General features: G+C 38.0%; 2 protein-coding genes across 3 annotated transcripts in view; both read right to left on the reverse strand.

Moving 5' to 3' along the window:
* LOC139134249 (paxillin homolog 1-like) overlaps positions 1 to 1,756 on the reverse strand; it is an 8,915-nt gene extending 7,159 nt beyond the window's left edge. Inside the window, exon 1 of the mRNA XM_070701163.1 lies at positions 1,674 to 1,756. The gene's annotated coding sequence lies outside the window, so the exon portion shown is untranslated. The remainder of the gene's footprint in view (positions 1 to 1,673) is intronic.
* Positions 1,757 to 2,492: 736 nt separating this feature from the next.
* Positions 2,493 to 20,037, reverse strand: part of LOC139134705 (paxillin-like) — a 41,466-nt gene continuing 23,921 nt past the window's right edge. The window contains exons 2-7 of one of the 2 annotated variants that reach the window (XM_070701678.1): positions 8,302 to 8,425; positions 7,331 to 7,370; positions 6,369 to 6,558; positions 5,928 to 6,048; positions 4,736 to 4,863; positions 2,493 to 4,220 (exon numbers count right to left, since the gene is read on the reverse strand). In XM_070701678.1, coding sequence (XP_070557779.1) covers positions 4,119 to 4,220; positions 4,736 to 4,863; positions 5,928 to 6,048; positions 6,369 to 6,558; positions 7,331 to 7,370; positions 8,302 to 8,308 — 588 coding nt within the window. In that variant the 5' untranslated portion in view covers positions 8,309 to 8,425 and the 3' untranslated portion in view covers positions 2,493 to 4,118. Of the gene's footprint in view, positions 4,221 to 4,735; positions 4,864 to 5,927; positions 6,049 to 6,368; positions 6,559 to 7,330; positions 7,371 to 8,301; positions 8,468 to 20,037 lie in introns of those variants that run through there. The other variant, XM_070701677.1, reaches the window with a different exon arrangement.

A 20,037-nucleotide genomic window follows, 5' to 3' on the forward strand; every position in this document is an offset into this window, starting at 1 on the left:
TGCGTGTAGGACGGCTGTGGTGTTGACTTAATCAATTAATCCGCTGATACGGACAGCGGATTAGCAAGTTGGCAATGTTTTCGGAGCAATTACAGTGATTTATACACAGATTTGAGAGGAGATATGGACTTGTAGTAATAAAGAAAGCAGTCAGACGGTTTGGAGTTGAACTCTTTATTTGCAATATCACAGTCAAAATTAATAAAATCAAATAAAGTAAACAGTTGCACAAAAAATCCCTCCCTCCCCACCCCGGGGGACTGATTTCTTTGCCTTGTGATAATAACTGGCCATCGCACATCGGTTGACATCATACATGACAGAAAATTACTTCAAGTAAACACTAGAAGTAATCTCTGTTGTGTTATTTTTCGGTCACGCGTAGTTAGTCCATGGAGGTGGAAAAGGTCTCTTTTACCTCCATATTTTGTCGCTCGCTACGATCAAGGAGCCAGGAGCGGAGGCAGTACCTCAATACTGAACGGCAAGCTTTTTGTACTTTTTGTGATTACCTGCTCACTGTGTTTTTAATGTCGTTACAAATGGCTTCCTAGGTCTGCATAGTTTTCCATCTCCGATGAACATCAGTGTTGTATTTGAAGGGAAATTTGTGAAACAAAAAAAAATTGTCTTGCTTTATTCGGAATCGTAACTGTCTCATGCGTGACAAAGCGTAGTCTTAATTCACTGCCCACATATGGAGGTTGCCAGCCTAATGTAACAGCCATTCCCCAGATTTCCAATGCATATAAATGTGTGCGTAAACAAGAAAAGTAAACTCATGAAATTTAATAGACGTGGTGGGTATGGCCGATTTCGACCAAGTAGGCCATACCCACCATGTCTAAATCTGTGTGGGGTACAGCTGTCATGGCTCCGTTGGCAACGCGGTTACAACTTTGTACAACTGTTTATATTACCAGCTGAAATCACTTGACTAAACGTAATATACATTTGCCACCGAAAAATTGCTTCTTTTTATGGTATTTACATAGAACAAGGAGCTATAATCCTCAGAAGAGAAGAGTGGACCTGTCTTTTCTCACGCTGACTAGTAGTTGCCAATACATCAACAATTACCTTGTCTATCAGCCTTTTCTACAATTCTATTCAGAGTTTTGTCGGGGCTTTAGCATTTCAAATACGTTTCTAGGATAAGATCTATCTGTTTCTATCGATATTCATTAAAGATTTTTTGATTTCGATACGAGAGACTTACTATAAATTGCAACAGAGTAGACTTGAATTAACGGACATGCCGTGCAATTTCTTCTACATAGTTTTATAGAACCTACAAAGGGCAGCATATGAATTCTCATTGTATCTTTTGTTTGTTCTGTTACATTAGAAACGATAATTTTGAAGTTGCAAAGAATCAACAAAACCTGTTTTCCTAAACCACACTGAGATTTCACGCAAAACAAGATTTTAGACAGCAAATTAAGTACACCAAAATTTGTACCAAAATTTGTCCGTAAAATGAAAGAGGCCAAGCTATTGTGATATTTTTTAATTCTTATGGAGTTCCTCTATTCATGATGCCCTGTTAACTTTGAATACAGAATGTGCACCGACGTCACTAGCACCAAGAAGGTAAAGCCACACAATTAGTCCAACAAGTCAGACAATATGGGCGTTAAATCCATGGACATTCACTTAAACTGCCTACTAACCTTTTCGTCCTGGTACGTAAAAGAATTCCGACCAAATATATGTAACGAAGTTAAATGTAGTCGAATGCGCCATTCGTAGGAGGAAGTTCAAAGATTAAACTGAACGCAAATATTGTAACATCTGATCAGGCCTGGTCACGTGACACCCTCTCCATAATCCATATACGTACACATCACTGACATGCGTCCAATCATGTGTGACTTGTTTTTATGAAATACAGGGTCCGAATTCTTGTACCTTGCACCTTCGAACAACTATGTTAAATGAACAACGGACACCATTTTGCAGCGGTCGATACTTGAGCTAGGGGACTGGTAGTTGACATCGCTGTGATCACTCATATGAGAAGGAAATGCCAAGAAACAGGGAAAGTAAGGTTGTATCTGACGACAAAATCAACATTATACAGTTTCTTTGTGAAAATGTGTCAAGAATATTGGTTGTATGTGTCTTTCATTGTATTTGTTGCACTATATCGTTCATAAATTTTTGGAATTCATCCAAGACATACAAAAATCTTGTTTTGTTGAAAACAACATCGTTCATTTAGTAGGTGTACTGTGTACTGCGTTAGGATTTATCAACCAAAGTACCAGAGTGCAAGGAATGCACCTCTCTCCATATTGGTGTTTCTATCATCCACTTCGAAAATTATTACTATTTATTCTTTTTTAGGCGGGCTAAACACACAGAGCCTGAGAGGAGACCTTCTTAGCTGGAGACACCACTCTTACAGAGTAAAGTCAATACAGTCATGCATAAATAAACAGAAAGTCGAAAGAACGAATGTCACACGATACAAATTGGAGGACAGCAACTTTGTTTTAGAAAATACAAATCCTTTATTTTGAAATGTGGTATTATCACATATTTAGATAGTTGCAACTAAACAGGGTATTTAAATACAAGAAAAGGGATACCTTAGAGACAATCTGAAATTAATGATCATCCTCGAAACCATGTAAAGAGTTTTGATGTCTGAATTAAAATCTCGACCTCATGACTTCACCAGAGACAGAAAAAGTATCAGTTTACACAAAACAAAACATGAAATCTGCTTGGGAGACATTTAATGGTATTACCCTCAATATCTAATGGTATATCCTCTCTTGAATGTTTTATGTACACCGGTAATTTGTTGACACAGCTTGTCGAGGGTGAAAGAGGCAATTATAAGAGAAAGTGTCTGAAAATGACATTCAATAACAAAGAGGAGTCCAACCCCTTGTTTTTCCTTTTCTATACAGAGTGGTCCTCTCTTTTGTATTGTCTAAGTGATGGTAAAGGTCTCTCGTGAGGGCAAAATAATAGTCAAAATTTTGGTTTGTTTCTGATTACTTTTCATCACGCTTTTACATTTAATTAGTCTTATGGCTGTAGAGCGACCAGGCCAAAATGTGCAGCCAACTTTTCTAGTCAATATAGAGGGCGAATTTTGAAAGGAAATCAAACCTAGGCATATGGTGACTCAGAGACTTAACTATATTAGCACCACGCTATAGTATACAAGACAAGTTCTTAGACACATGTGATTTATTATCATTTGAATTAAGACATTTTGATTTCGAGCAATGACTCGTCGATATTTCATATTGATTTTAAAATTATTCTGAAGATTTGATTTGCTTTTCTGAGTTTCACATGTTACGCCCAAGGCCAAATTAAACGACAAGGAAAACAGTCAGATGCTTGCGAAACGCAATGATTTTTATATTCTCTAGCAGGATGTTAATCTGCTAAAAAATTAGCAAAACGCTAAAACTTACGAAAGAGAATGCTAATTTATTCAGAACAAATGATGGCCTCTGAGCGAGAGGTTGGACGAGTTCAGTCTTGTATATGAAGTTTCATATGATGACCGTAACCGAAGAATCTCGCACCGTACTATATTTACCTCGGTCGTAGGGGAGCTAGAGACTATAATGCAATTATTACGACCATGGGAGAGAGCGACGTGCGAAGCCCGAGAGAACATTGAAAGGTCCTCGCTTTTGCAGTCTCTGCATACTTCTTACTTTCCTTCCTTTTCCGTATTTAATTGATTGTTAAACTTGTTCTCAAGACTAATTAATTCAAGTTTTAACTGCCGCTTTCAAGGGTTTTTCATTTTCCTCCATATATTGTTTTACTATGAAAATTAAGTACAGCCAAAACGGTCGGATTAGAAAGTGTTTCCATCCGTGTGTACTGATTGATATTTTTTACAGAAATCCGAAGATGATTGAAAATATCAAAGTGATAAAATTCCTCAAAAGCTGCAAACGATATTGGTTTATAACATCTAAATTAATATAATGTTGGTTTATAACATCTGGATAAATGTAGGTTTGTGACACCTTGAGTAATATTGGTTTATAAAATCTTGATTTTAATTAAATCATGAGTTTGGAGAGTCGGTCAGGAAAAGTAGTTGTTGAAAGGTATTCACCGTTTTGGACATCAAACTACGCCTGATTTATCAATTCTATGCATTTATCGCAGTACGGTTTGTCGTCCTTTCTGTTGAAAGAACCTTCGATTTCGCCGAATAGTTGCTCTTTACATTTCTACAAAACAAAAGAGAAATAGCAGTTATTGAACGAGAGGGGTAGGCTGGATGGTTTGCACGAAGAGGCAGACAATTACAGGACATGTTAATGGATTCATTGAACCACACACAAGCCCGTTTGCTCACAGAGTAACAATGAATTTTCAATTTGACATGGTGTATAGATATGAACGAGAGGCAAAGTTCGGTCTTGCCCATTATAAAGTGTACTCAATTTATATTACGGTGTCGGGTTTACCCAGATCGCTGAAAGACGCAGAAACTTGTGAAACCTTCAAAGAGCAGTGACACAATATGACCGACAACTCGACAGACCGTGCTAATTCTGATACACTGAAGTCTTATAACCTCCTCGATTTGATCAGAAATATTACGAAGACAGATATCGCGCAATAGCTGCATATTTTTGGTGACAGCTTTACGGCGAATCGGTCAACTAACTAGGTGCAGTAACACAGTCATCAGTCAACTAACTAGGTGCAGTAACACACAAAACGAGATATCTATTCTTACCTCACAAACAAAGCATTCACAGTGCCAGGGTTGTCCCAATGCTTCGACCCATTTAGTTTTAATCTTTTTTCCACAACCCTCGCATTTCTTGGGTTTTTTCTTTCCTCCCAGGAATTCCTTCTCATAGTCTGATGATCGGAAACGAACAAAAATATGAAAATGCTTAGCTTATTCATTAACATTGGCACCATCATTTGTCATTCTTTGATTTTCTAAACGAAGTTCAGTATTACTTATCTTACGTATCCAATTTATGTCTGTGCCAATGGACGGCAATCCAAAAACTTCATGTTCTCGCAAGATCATCATATGCTTCAATCAAGAACACTTAACGAGTCGCTTACTAGCAAAGTATATTGAAGAACGATTAAACTTTGCCAACGAGCTGTTTAATAATATGCAAATTTTCGACGATTAGTATGTCAAGACAAAGAAAATTGACATTCCCATTTTACTCTCTACCGTAGACTCAAAAACAAATCAAAAGCAGAAAATTGTCTGACATGACCTCTGCGTGTATAATATAATTTGATGTTACTGATATAATCCCTATAATATAATTACCGTACATTCGTGACAAATACCAAGAAATGTATCATGGATTATATGAAGTGATGCGGCCAGCGGTCACACATTGCAGAGTGACGATACAGCCCAACGAAGGTGGCAACAAGCAATAACCTAGTATCATATGACCATGCCCTTCACGCAAACAAACCGTTTTACACAAAAAGTTGATAAGAATGGAGCAATAGTTCTGATCATGGCGCTAACGTTGGAAGTACTGTATTTGCGCCGGTGAAGGTGCCGACTGATAATGACGTCACGAAGTCACTGAATCAGCTGGTCCCTGAAAAAGCACACGCTATACTCAAATGCCATCAGGGTATGTGAAGAATGACGGTCCCCATGGATAGCTTTCGGAAGCAATGTATTGAGGAAAGGACTTTATTTTCACCCGTATTTTTCCTGTTTTCTTTCTAATGCATATACAGCAACCTCCACTGTATCGAACCACAAGCGACTGTGGTTAACAAGGGGCAGTGGGTTTTCCAAGATCTAGTAAACTGACTGTTTCACTCTTCGGTCAACAGAATTTTGACTCACAGACACATGCGTTTTATTGATCAACTCCCACCTTTCACTTTGCTTTAGAACCCCACTGCTTTCAATATATAAACATTCCTCATACCTTCTCTGCAATACGGCTTTCCATCTCTGACGCTGAAACTGCCGTCCTTAAATTGCTTTTTACACTTCTCACAGACGAAACACTCGCGATGCCACTTCCTATTCAGAGCTACAACGATTTCCTTTGAAGAGAGAGAGAGAGAGAGAGAGAGAGAGAGAGAGAGAGAGAGAGAGAGAGAGAGAGAGAGAGAGAGAGAGAGAGAGAGAGAGATTTACCAGTTCAGAACTTGTCAAGCGATAACAGCGTTACACTGTTTAGATAGAATAGAAACTGGATATGAAGCATTAGCACGTTAAGACACGTTAAAGATTGACACAGTGCCAAGAGGACATGATCGGAGATACTGAAATAAGGTTGACAAATTTTATGCAGGTGCCATCCAATACCCATATAACCCTCACAGTCGGTCTTTTGTGAATGGATTGGTCGCGAAATACTCACCCCTACAATTGGTTTCTTGCACTTAGCGTTTTCACACCTTGCTGCTTCATGTTCCGTATAATCGTCTTCGCACAATGGTTCTCCATCTTTATCTTTGAAGAACGTCTTACCTCTCAGGTTCTCCTTGCACTTGTTACACTTAAAACAGTCGGGGTGCCATTTCTTCGTCAATGCAGTAATAACAGTGCCACTGCGAAGAAACAGGCAAGAAAATTTAGCGCAGTGCGCGTTAAACGCTTTCATTAGTAAATTCAAGCCAGATATGTGACCAACGATTATTCGTTGATGGTCAGCGTTACGCCTTGTATCCTTTAAACAAACGCGGTTTGTGAAAAACTATGATAAACCCATTTGTATCGTGATAACAGATAGGATGTTGCCTTTAACATCCCGACGGTTAACTCATTGTTGACATTTTTGGAAAATTTACTCTGGTTTCCAGTACATGTCACTCTGTGACATGAAAATTGCACTGTATTTCTTGTATTGTATGTATATGGACGGCTGCGATGAAGACGATAACTATGATGATGTTGGCAACAACTCATTACTTTACAGACGACGATGAATTGGTGAACGAGTGACTGAAAACTGACCGTGGCGACTATGGTGATAGTGGTGATGTGATGAAGTGTACGTTGCGATAATGCATAGACCTAGGGGGTCTATGTATAATGATTATGGCGATGATGGCGTTGACGACGATGACGACGACGACGATGATGTCGATAATGATGTTGATGTTAATGTTGGTGATAATTATGATGACGATTATGATGATGACGAGATGATGATGATGGTAATGATGGTAGTGGTGGCAGTGGTGGCAGTGGTGGTGATGGTGATGATGGTGATACTGATGGCGACGGTGACACGATGCTTGGCATGGCAGTATAAATGACATTGATGCTTGGCATCAATGTCATTTATACAAATCGTTGACATGGAATACTCGTACTTACGAAATTTTCTCATCGCACTTGGAACAAGTCGACATTTTGTCTGTAGGAAAAAATACAAAAGATCAGAATTACCGAAGACAGATTTATCTCATGGGTTGATTTCAATAACCCCACACAAGTATCGTAGCATCTTTCTGCGAGCACCACAACACCTCGTACCCCGGCAAATGAACTGAATGTCATAGATTACCACTATAGATGCTGTCTTTGAATGTTGTACCATAGACGCTCGAAACTAGGAGTGTCGATGTTTGTTTACCTTGTGACGTCATGATCAATTAAATTAAGAGGTGACTGTTGCGCAGGTCGGGTTGTTGGTAGTATAAGTAACTAGCCGATTTACATTGCTTAATTCTTTGGTTCACCAAGTGTTATTTATTGGTGTCGCACAACGAAAATTGTTAGGTACACACGAGTGCAATCTCTGAGATTTGCAGGTTGGGATGGATTTGATAGAATCGAATAACTTCCAATGGTAATTACCACAATCTGATATCCGATTGTTCTTTGATAACAGAAAGTGAAAATATGTAGAGAATTTTACCATAATAAAGGGATCAAAGTGAACTCTTGTACTTATAATATCATTTGGCTTGTAAATACAGTCACGGAATCGCCAACTTTATGCTTCACCTTTACTAATAGAAAAGGAGGTAAGACATAGTACACCTAGCCTAACAAAGGTTATCTCTGATCTATTGTTTTTCGACGTATTACGTTTTTGCATGTTTTGATAAACGTTGATGACGGCATTTTGTACGAATATATTTAGTAGAGGACTTGCGATTTGCGTAGATGCGTGGCTCGTCTTCGACGTAATTACGTCGACTATGGGTAAGAACACCACTGACACAACATTTCATCATGGCGATCGCATTGCTCTACTCTCGCACGTTACTGCTCTGTATTCTGCCAATCTTGAAGGGGCACCGTTCAAGAAATAGTATAACCACAAACCAATGGCGTCTTACCTGTCATGGAAGAAATTCAGAGGCCTCGCAAAAAGGCATTTATAGCTGCAACGGATTGTTACCGTTCCACTTCTTCTACATTATCAAATTGTGCCTTTGTGAGTATTTTTATTCAATGTGACCACTGTGACGCGGCATTATACTGGAATCTAGTGTTGACCCTTGCACCCTAGCACGGCGACCTTACTATGCATGTGAATACTACTCTAACTTGTTTGTTACTATTGCATAGCAACAACATGTGACCCCTTGTCGACCACGCTATGAAGTGTTTGCATATATAGCCCGGGCAATTGGGGTTATGTTTGCTAACTTGCTCATGGGCTCGTAAGGGCAGGTTCAGACAATACCAAGAATTAAAATCAGGGCTGACAGGGCAAAGTTTTGTACTGGAGAAAGAAGTGACCCAATATTGATCGATTCTGAAATTAAATATGAGCGCCATCCCTGTTTTACCTCTATAAGGGGGATTTCATAAAACTAAGCCGGTGAAAACGTTCACTGTATTGCTCAACATATCGTAAAATTCCATCCACAGACTAGCAATTTACAGAATTAAGATGCTGGCCCTGGATTAAGATTTTGTCCCATGTTTGTTCTGTTACAGAAATGACCATTATAAAACCCTTTTTCTCGTCAAGTTTAACAAACTGAAAGATTTGCACACAAGCTAACTTTCATAATATTTTTATTTTATATGTTCTATAAGATAGTTTATGATTCTATCGAGCTGCATCGACTTGTGTGTAAAGCGCCATTGTTGATGGATTCTAGTCCTGGCAAGAATTATGTCTCCGGGAATAACACAGGACGTTTACAGACGCAGGATGTTATTCACAAGCCTTTGGTATTTAACATAATTGTGCAAGTAGAAATTTTAAGATTAAAATATTGGAAAACCTGCATTATAAGTAAAAGCTATTTGGAACTTTCACCGTGAACAAAATATTTGCACCGTCACCAACAAGCACCCACAAAGAGGGCAAATAACTTTCCTAACGGACAAACCAAGATGCTTGATAGAGAAATGAATTAATCAACAGATATCCACACTAATTATACGCACTAACCTTATCGTCCCGACGGTTAACAGGACCCTGGTGATATATTGAAATAACAGACAGTATAATGCGCCGCTTGTAGGAGGAAGTTCACCAGATAAAACGAAATACACAGATTAGAACATCTAATCAGGTCAGGGTACTTCGTGCTTATTTCATAATCCATACACGTCACGGATAGTTGGACTGTATTGTGTTACCTTGAAAGTAATGGAATTTACATCGCCAGGTGATTTTATAGTGTAAATTCTTGTACCTTGTACCTCCAAGCATCTATATTCAATATAAGACCCCTTTTTGAAGCGCTCAATACTTGGGCTAGGATACTGATAAACACGGTCGTTACTACTCGAATGAAATGAAAACGTTGAAACCCAGGCAATATGTCTGTTTTTCATTATTAAAGAAATACTATACTTGAAGTGCAGCATTTTTTTCGCATCAGTCCATCCATTATACTGTAGCCCTACTTTTGTTATGGAGTTTGCCCAAGACGTAGAGTTGTATGTCTTGAAAAATATTGCTCTAGAATTCATCAACTTAAATTCCAGATGCGAGGAATGCACCGCTCTTCGTTGTTGCGTTTCCATCACTCGTGAAAACAGAATACTATTTTTAATTTATTTTCTTTGAGTTTTGATAAGAATTCGACAAAGGGATACCTGGAATAGCTCTTACCAAGAAATGCCAATATACGCACACAGAAAGGAAGTCAAACAATGAAAACAACAGATTTGCTTTATGAAACACAATTTCTTTATTTTTGAAATGGTGTATTATTTGCTAAACTTTGACTGGTACAACCCAAAAGGTCAATAAACGATAAAAGACAGTCAGACGTTTCAGAAACCTGAAATAACAGTCTTTATATCATGAAAAGAGCATATCTTGCGTTCGCATTAGAATTGAATTTTGCAATTAATATATTGTTCTCTCGATTTAAGCTATGACATCCTCTCTATTTTACTCAAATAGAGAGGATGGAATAGGCTATAGGGGAGATATTCAATGCTCATCTGGACCACCTTGGATATCGAATGATATCAACCAAAGTAAAGATTTATCAAATTTATAAAATAAAATTTATTTATCTTTTCCTAAAAAGAACCGCGATAGATTTATAACATCTTGAAAAGATTAAAGCCTCTAGTCAGGCACGCTAACTAGCTGTTCACGGACTTTTGATGCATTTCTTGCAGTATGCTTTGTCGCCCTGCTTGATGAAAGAGCTCTCTGATTCATCGAATTTTTGTTCGCATTTTTCTCCCTTCAAAGAAAAGAAGAACATCGATTTGTGAGAAGGAGTGGCAGACTGAATGGTCAACAGGAGACAGAAATGATCATAGAATAACTTAACATTTCAAGGAATTGACATGTCTTTACAAGAAGAGGAATAAACAGTTTCGTCTGCAAATGAGACGAGTGATGATAGCTTTCAGCGAGACAGCTGGATGAGGTGTGTTTCAAAACACAATGTGGTCTGAGACTCACTCGGAACATCTATTTCCATCGGTTTACGGCCTGGTGAAACTAACTGTTCTGGGGCGACTCTCAGGCCCTGTGGCAACAGACGTATGCTGTTACCCTGAAGGCCAGTCAATAGGTGGATACTATCGTTCCCTTTTCACTGCAGTTTACGGGCCCAGATCGTTGAAGAGATGCAGAAACTGAACAAGATATTCATGCACCAAGGGCACAATGTGACCTGATTACAGGGTATGACATAGCTTTAATATAAATCTGAAAATTAAGAATGTGTCGGTCGTTCGCCCAGAGGGTATCTGGAAGCATTAGAAAATCTGGTGCACTAAACTCTGATATCGTCAAAGATTTGATCAGAAATAATACAGAGATGGAGTGCAAGCTTAGACTCTGTCATTAGTACCAACAGTGAAAAAGCACCTTTAGGGGCGCACTACCTCACAAAACTACAAAATCATGTACCTACCGAACAACGAAAGCAACCGTAATGCCAGGAGTGTCCCATTGCTTCGATCCATTTCAGATCATCAATCTTCTTAGAGCAACCTTTGCAGTCATCTGGCTTTTCTTGGAATAGCTTCTCATAGTCTAACAGTCGAAAGGGATCAAAACATGAAAAAAGCTTAGAACGCGCGATTGGAACTTATTTTGGATAATTTAATATAGTGTAGTAATGTTGGTTTAATCTGCAAATGTAAGTACATCTGCTTTCCTGTTTTAGCAATTTACTTTTTTTTGTGGGTGATTTGTAATATTGCAACTTTCAGCCACAGGGCACCTAACACTTTTGATAAATTTGAACAATTAAAAGATCCAATTTTGCCAAATTAGTACCGGTCGTGTTTTAATTTATTCTTTCAATTGACATAAGTTTTTGTCACGCTAAATTTCTTAACGAATACCACAACTACTTTATGTCCGCTTTCTCCGAAGTTTACTGACTGTAAAATTCTGCTGATTTTAATGTATGAAAATATGAGGCATCCATAAGGTAGTAAGAGAATGTTGAAACAGCAACCCCTGATGTCAGAACCGTTGACTGCATTTCAATCTCCGTGTCAACTGAATTTGACTTTTCGGCACATATGTGTTATTACATAGCCAACATTTCAATTTGCTTCAAAACCCTCACACCTTTTGGGATCAACGTAATACCATAGGCAAGGCATACTGCAAGCTGTAGTTTTAGTGCATTCATGTCAAAGTGTGTAAGATGAGCTCAATTGAGAAGGTAATCGGGATAAATGGAGGGACTGTGATTAAATGAAAAGGTCGTCTTATGTGCAAGTACGATGGTCACATCAAATTAAACTGTTTGTCTTATTGCGACGTCTTTTTGAGGAAATGGCTCATAATAAGGTTCTTTTTCAGCTTTGTCAAATAACATTCCCTCTCACCCTTTTTGCAGTATGGATGATTATCTTTAACTTTGAAAGGTTCCTTCTTCAATGGCGTCTCACACTTCTTACAGATGAAACACTTGGGATGCCACTTCACACCGAGAGCTGATACGATCTCCTAGAGAGATAGACGGATACAGAGAGAGAGAGAGAGAGAGAGAGAGAGAGAGAGAGAGAGAGAGAGAGAGAGAGAGAGAGAGAGAGAGAGAGAGAGAGAGAGAGAGAGAGAGAGAGAGAGCTTGATTTACATGTCAGGAGGCTAGCGTTTTGCTGTTTAGAAAGAAATAAAAGAAACCGTAGTTAAATCATTGGCACTGCTTCTGTTGGTTTATGAGTAATCGATTACCCACACACTCGCAGATATGTCCGTTACATTTGGTCCTTATTGTAGCGTTATCTTTTTATCCCTTCTAATGCATTTCTGACGGTTACTAACCCCTACAACTGGTTTATCGCACTTTTTGCACTTTTCTGCCACATCTTCCTCGTAGTGTTTTTGGCACAATGGTTTTTTTCCATCTTTATTTTTGAAGAACGTTATGCCTCTCAGGTTCTGCTTGCAATCAGGCCAGCTACACTTAAAACACTTAGGGTGCCATTTCTCCTTCAATGCAGTAATAACCGTGCCACCGCTGAGAAACAAAAAACAAAAACAAAAACAAAACAAAAAAAACACAAAAACAAACAAGGTTTGTTAAAAGCAAGGATCAAACCATATGTCCAACTGATAACATACAGGGCGGTGCCTGTCAAACACTCGTAGTCTACCTTTCTGTACATGTTATCGGAAAATGTAAATATATTGCTTATGTCCTGTGCATATTTTCAGCTACTGTGATATTTACGAAAACGGCCACGAAGATGACAATAAGTGGGAAAATGATTGTGGCGAGGGTGGTGTCATGGCGTACGTTGTGCTTCTCTTGACGATGATCATCATGACGGCGGTGACACGATGCTTGACATTGAAAATGGCCATCATGCAACGACAACGTTACATGTATTTAACACTCCTCTCAATAGATTAACTGTACTTACGAAATATCTTCCCTGCACCCGTGACATTCCGGCATTTTGACTGCAGGGAAAATGTTACATCACATCCGAATTACTAAAATGATATCATTTCTCTTCTCTGGCAATTGTCTTTTTTATTTTATTTATTCTGATCCGAATGGCAAAATGCTGACTTACACACTTACAGGTCTGACAGGAAAAGGCAAGATCAAAATGTATCTAAAACAAACGCAATCATTGCCTATGCAATTCATATTTGGCAGACTGAGTGAAGGTAGACCTATTGGTGGAGATGAAAATAGATTATTAATTTGACCTAGATATTATAAAAATATATTGATCTTGGATGAAAGGAAAACCTAACATTTAAACAAGATGCCGTTTATTTGAAAGCTGCTGAATAATGAAAGGTCCTAATTGAAAAGTTGTTTGTAGTTGATCCTTTCTACTAAGTTAGGTGAATCCACCTTTGAGTGTAAAAACTTCAGTAAAATACTTCCGACGTCGACGTTTACTGAAACATGGTAGGTGAAAATATTTACATAACAGGTCATACCTTTCTGAAACAAAGATATATTTTGTTCGAAACTTAATCATTTCATTGATTTCTTCTGAAAATTGCCAAGTCTTTTCAGTTAGATAATTTTGATTTTGCGACCAGACTGGGAAGCATATTTAAGATTTGAGCAAACCAAGTAAATGTCCAGAGTCCGCAGATCCTCCACAGAGAGAAAGATTTAAAAGCGTTCTTTAGCAAGCGTTGCATTGGGTAAGATTTGCTGACAATGAAATTAATTTCGGGATTTTAAATTTAAATCAGAGGTCAGGGCTTTACCAAATTCCTTGACCGAAGACAAGTGTTGTAACATAATACAATTAAGTGAGGTGTCAGAGAATATGTTTTGTTAGCTAAGGAAAGTTTTAATTTCAGTTTTATCCTAGTAAAACACCAATTTTAGATACTATATGGTATTTACATTCAACAACTGAATCAAGACATTAACACGTTTTGTGTCGTCTGCGTAGATAGACAAGGTTAAGTGAGAAATGATAGTCGACACTTCATTCACTTACAAATTAATTTAAGAAAAGAGGATGGCCATTTTAGCGATCCCGGTTGTACACCAGAGAGAACTTGCTGCCAGAAAGATTCTTTACCGTTTAAAACTGCTTTATGAGATCTAACCGAGAGATAAGATTTCATTTTTATTAGACGCGGGCCAGAAACACCGTAAAATTTCATTATGTGATCTCAAAGTTCGTGAGACTCTAAGTCAAAGCCTCACTCAAATTTAGATAAATCGTGCCAACCTGTTGTTTGGAGTCAAAGTCTTTTGAGAGTTGGTCAACATCATGTTTTTTGTGTGAACAACTTTCTCAAATATTTTGCATATGAGCGGCAAGGAGAACGTCGGGCGATAGTTCTCAACATCATGGCAGTCTTCCTTTTTTAAAAACGAGGATATTATTAGCTGTTTTAAATTGAAGTGGAAAAACACCTGATGACAGGGAGATGGTTGGAGGTATTGCCAGAGGTATTCTGATGCAAGTGCTTGGTCTCGACGATGGAGCTTTCGTTACGCTTGCCACATTTTCTTAATGGGTACGCTTACATGTAAATTCTTGTGTTTGTGTAAGGCAGCTAATGTACACACCCTGTGTCAACTCATGGAGCTAAAAATAGCTCCATGGTCAACTGTAGCTGTCAGGACATGAATTAATTCATCTTGTCTCACGGCAACCAGCAGTAAATGTCTCCAACGGGACTGTTTATTGCTGTCGCTCGATAAATTCAAAGTGCAATTCACGTTTGCATAGCGACAGCAATCGATTTATAAAGTAAAAGGTGAGGATTGCTTTCCACGTATTGGTGTTTTGTTAGGCACGTCTGCAGTGTTCGTCTTATTGGCATAGTAGCTCCAACTACTTATGCATATACAAAGTTGTAAGACGGTCTTTTGTTCGTCATATAGCGCTGTTTCGTACAAGAGTAACAGACACAATGAACAAACTATAGTAGCTCCAAGTATTTATTCATTCGATACAAAGTTGTAAGACAGCCTTTTGTTCGTCATCTACCGCTGTTTCGTGCAACATTGACAGACACAATGAACAAACTAACAAACATGTTGGCATGGTAGCGAGCACTTTGACCTGACGATTATAACATTGTGGTTTTTACCTGGCTCCATTCAAACGTAGTGAACTCTTGTCTGAAATTCCAAATAACAATGGTTGTATGAGAGGTCCTGGTCTTAATGATATACAGTCACTACAGTCGCTACGGAGACGTTCACATTAATTGCTTTGTCCTTAAAAAGAAAGCAAAATGAATTTCAGTATTCAGCTGTTTAACTCTTATCCTCAAGTCATTCAGGTTGTACTTGGCACTTTTTAGAATGACAGGTAGCTATGTGTCAACGATAAACTCATTTTCGTAGTACCTGTGCTATATATTTTAGAGTCTATGTGAGTTTTATGGACAAGCCTTGACGCTCTTCAGGCCAAATTCCAACTGTAATTTGCTGGTCTGTCGGCGTACATATTAATTTAGACATATTTTTCTATCCTATCTTCCAAATATAGCTTTTCAGTCTCATGACTGATAAATCGAACTTTCCTTGAGTTCTTGTGATCATGTCTTCGAAAATTAAAGGTGCAAAAGCTGTAACGTTTGATAACATTTTTGTGACAAATTATTCTAGTCTTGACTAGAAATAGTCGTAAACAATTACAGTGAACAGCACACACGTACAGAATGTATTGACGAGTTGGGCATTTCGATATAATTTCGCGAGGAAAACAAGAAACTACTTACAAACAGCACATGCAAAAAGGTGGGAAAAATTAGGTACATGCAATAGGGCTTTTACCGTGAACAATAGGATGTCTGCGGTGCCCCATGCTTAAAGATTGTAAAATTAAACACGGACCAGGTGACGATGTTTGACACAGAACTGATAAAGTCATGGAAATTCACAATAACGCGGTTCTTACCTTTCTCCTTGCAGTTAACAAGAGTCGGCCGACAAAATATCACAAATAACAGGCCGTCGAATGCGCCGCTTTCGTAGGAGGAAGTTCACAATATTGAATTAAACACACATATAAGAAGGCCTAATCGGGTCAGGACACGTCACGCCTTCTAAACAATCCATATAGGTCACTGACAGTTAGCCTGTAATGTGTTACCTTGTAAAGAATGGAATTTACAGGCTTTTGTCAGAGTGTCCGAATTCTCGTACCTAGTGGCTTCCAGCGTCTCTGTTCAATAAATATATCATTTTGAGGCGCTCAATGCTTGAGCCAGAATACTAGTCAACACCTCCAGCCTTGGAGGGTGAAGGAACCAGAAATCAGAAATTACATCCAAATTAGATCCAAAGGCCTGGGAGTCCAACCTCTGTCCCCTCAAATTTACAAATTTCCATTTTTTCTTATAAAAGCGACGATCAAGGCCTCCAATGACAGTTACATAATTTAAGTCGAATGGCAGTTTGTTGTTATTATATTTTGATTATTTCACATCAAGTTTCGTTTTTGATTTTAAGCTACAATACCGCTCTCCAGCAGCTAGACCAGATCGTGTGTGCAAGTTAAGGGATGACGAATGATGATACGAAATCAAACCAAGAGAGTTAACGTTTTCTGCGACGGTTGATGAATATTATACAGTGGTTTTAAAATTTTTCTGAAGATGAAATTTGTTAAAATGAAAGTTGTTGTAAATTCCACAATTAAAATTTGATTTTTGTGTTGTTTTTATGCTGTGAGCTTGTTGGTGAATTATGCTGAGAAGCTCGACTTTGACGAATACAGGGTAAGCGTACTGCCTCTCCACCGTCACGTGTTTATGGCTTTGCTCTACAAGATCAAAAGGCATGGTGCTGGGCAGCAGAGCATGGAAATGACGAAAAGATTAATTCTAGGTGAAGTATTCCGCTTTGGCGTGCCACACTCTGCGACTTCAGTGGTATTTGGCATAATTGAGTTTACAATCCTCTTTATTGAAAGAACTCTCCTGAAGTGGCGTCTTTTTAAACAGACGAAGTTCATACATCAGGCAATCTCTGAATGATGAGACAACGACACCCGCACACATTGCAATTGTAAAAACCTCATTCTAAAATCTGTGCGTTTATAGACAAGAATATCCGTCAGTCAAATTACACCTTTCAGTGATAACAGGCTAAGCAGGTAACTTTAACACTTCATCATAAACATAGACTCAATTAAAAGAAATTTTGACGAGGAATATTTTTAGAAGCAATCGAACAGAATGGAACATACGACCATGCATAAGAAAAATCATTGGTTCAGTTGGGGCTGATCTAAATTGGGAATTTTATCACCTGAAAAACAATGAAGGAAAGGTGCCTAGAATATCCTGTTTTTTCGATCGAGTTGGTTTCGATAATGTCCCCACACCTCTTGATGTTCTAGAGATTTCCCCTCCCTTATCAATCTGTTAGAAGGGGGAAATCAAAGTTGAATCTTCATTAATGTATTTTAGTGATTAGAATCTGTATGCATTACAACAAACAGTTTATCTTGTCGCCGCCAGTGCATCATATACATAAGTTTTCTTTCCAATATCTCGAAATACCACTGAGACTGATGAGTAGCCACCAAATTCAAGCATATGACGAAAGTCAAACATAACCTAAAGACACAGCGGATGCAGTTTTTTCGGCACATTTCACGTTAAAACGTGGCTTTATTAGGTTTATCGAACTCTAATTGTACAGTGTAAAACATTTAACTCACTCTCTAAATAGTCCTAAAAGATTCTTTTTTTCCCCCCAAATACATTGATCCTTCTTTGTACCTGGAACTGGCAGCTTTGATTTGCTGATTTCATACACTCTTTCTCTCTCAAGAGACTCGAAGAGATAACATGATCAACTTAAGGCAGTCTCATCTGCAATATTTATGTCTACTGTTGATATACATTGACTTTAACTCTCGTTAGTCGATGTACTAGGATTGTTAAATGATTACTGACGGACACTGGCCCTTATTTTCATAATATCTGAGATTGATGCTACAATCGATATTTTTCTCCATTTCGATCAGGAAATGTTCTCCATATTTTTTAGTATAATTAAAACATGTAACCTTTTCGTCAACGTTCTCTAATACCATCAACACACGAAAAAAAAAATGATTGTCTTTGTCCATTATTGAAAATAACTTACAATTAACCTTTGCTCTGAACAAATCACAGGTATGGCTACTGGCCATAAGATTTGACAAGTTCGCGACGTATAGTATGCAGAAGCAAAACCAGTGCATATATGGCATGAACTGGTCAAAGCCGAGTGGTATACCCGTTGCTGACATGATTTGTTGCTTTAAATCATAACAGTATATTGACATTCTGGCGTGGAACGTAAAAAGAGGGATTCACCAATATAGCACGGTTATGTTCGCGTCTCGACCAATCATACTGTATTGCTGTATTTGCGTCATCAATATACTTGATATAATTCTACGAGATAACTACGAAAATGTATATGAAAATATGACAAATATTAATATCTGCATGGCTATTCACTTAGTGCTACGTGTAGTTAATTATTTCAAACAAGGTTTTGGAAAATATTAGGAAAACACGTTTTTTTATGATAATTTGAACTTTTGCGGACTTCATCCAAGGTAACCTTCTTTAGTTTTTGTTGATGAATGCTTGGTAAACTTGTATCCTTCTTCGGTTCATCACTTGCCCCCTCGCACTTCGGACAATAGCGTTTTCCATCCCTCTTGACAACATACATTTTTTCCCGCAGACTTTTGCATACCTTAAGACAAAAGAAAAACGTCGATTTTGTCAGCCAAGCAGCAAAAGATGAACAGCCTAGTAGACAAAAAGACACAGAAAAAATCCATGGAAAGAAAGATCATGAACGCCATTTGGAAATCAAACACTCAGGTGCATTTATTTTAGGAGATATCCATCGACTATAGTAAGCCTCGGAATTTGCAAAGTCTTGCACCGATAACATACTGAGGACAAATAATTGTGAAACTGAATAAACCGTCTTCTCTTGTATGAATAAAGATCATTAAGGCTGCATTCTCAAACACTTCTGGAAAGATTAGGGAGGGGTCAAAAACGTTCTCAGATTTGTTCAAATGCCTCTCCCCTAACAAACTCACTATGCATGCAAATCCCCCTTCTGACTTGCTATAATTTTGAAATCCACCCTCAAAGGGATTGGAAACAAATTACAGGTAGGTTGCAATTTCTTGAGCAGGCATTTTTGAAGGGTCATTAAATTTCATACCTTTTGGGTAGGGTCACAATTTTTGCGCAACGATTAGAAAGCAAAATGTTTCCGATATAGTGCTCCGTCCTAACATATCAAATTATGATGCATGGGAGTATTTTGGGCAAACTATTAACATTTTCCCCACAAATACAAGCTATATCTCTACATTTATATGTGTTTGATAATTCATGAAAGTCTATTTGCTTCAAGTGGCAGGTAAAAAGTGCATATGTGTACAAACTAATTGATTCTTGGATTTAATTTAATCGATAATGTTGATTCACTATACATGCTAGTCTATGAGAAAATTATCAACAACATTTTTCCAACATGAAACTAGCAATACCTCTGATTTAAAGATGTTTTTTATTTTATATAAATGTTCTTCATTATAATACGATGGTTACAAGTGCATATGTGTTCAAGAACTTTGATTTCGGAATTTCACTAAAATGTGAATCCACTATGCATGTACATGGTATTCTATGAGAAAACTGAATATTT

Source organism: Ptychodera flava, chromosome 6, assembly GCF_041260155.1.
Source record: "Ptychodera flava strain L36383 chromosome 6, AS_Pfla_20210202, whole genome shotgun sequence".
In the NCBI taxonomy this organism is placed as follows: Eukaryota; Metazoa; Hemichordata; class Enteropneusta; family Ptychoderidae; genus Ptychodera; species Ptychodera flava.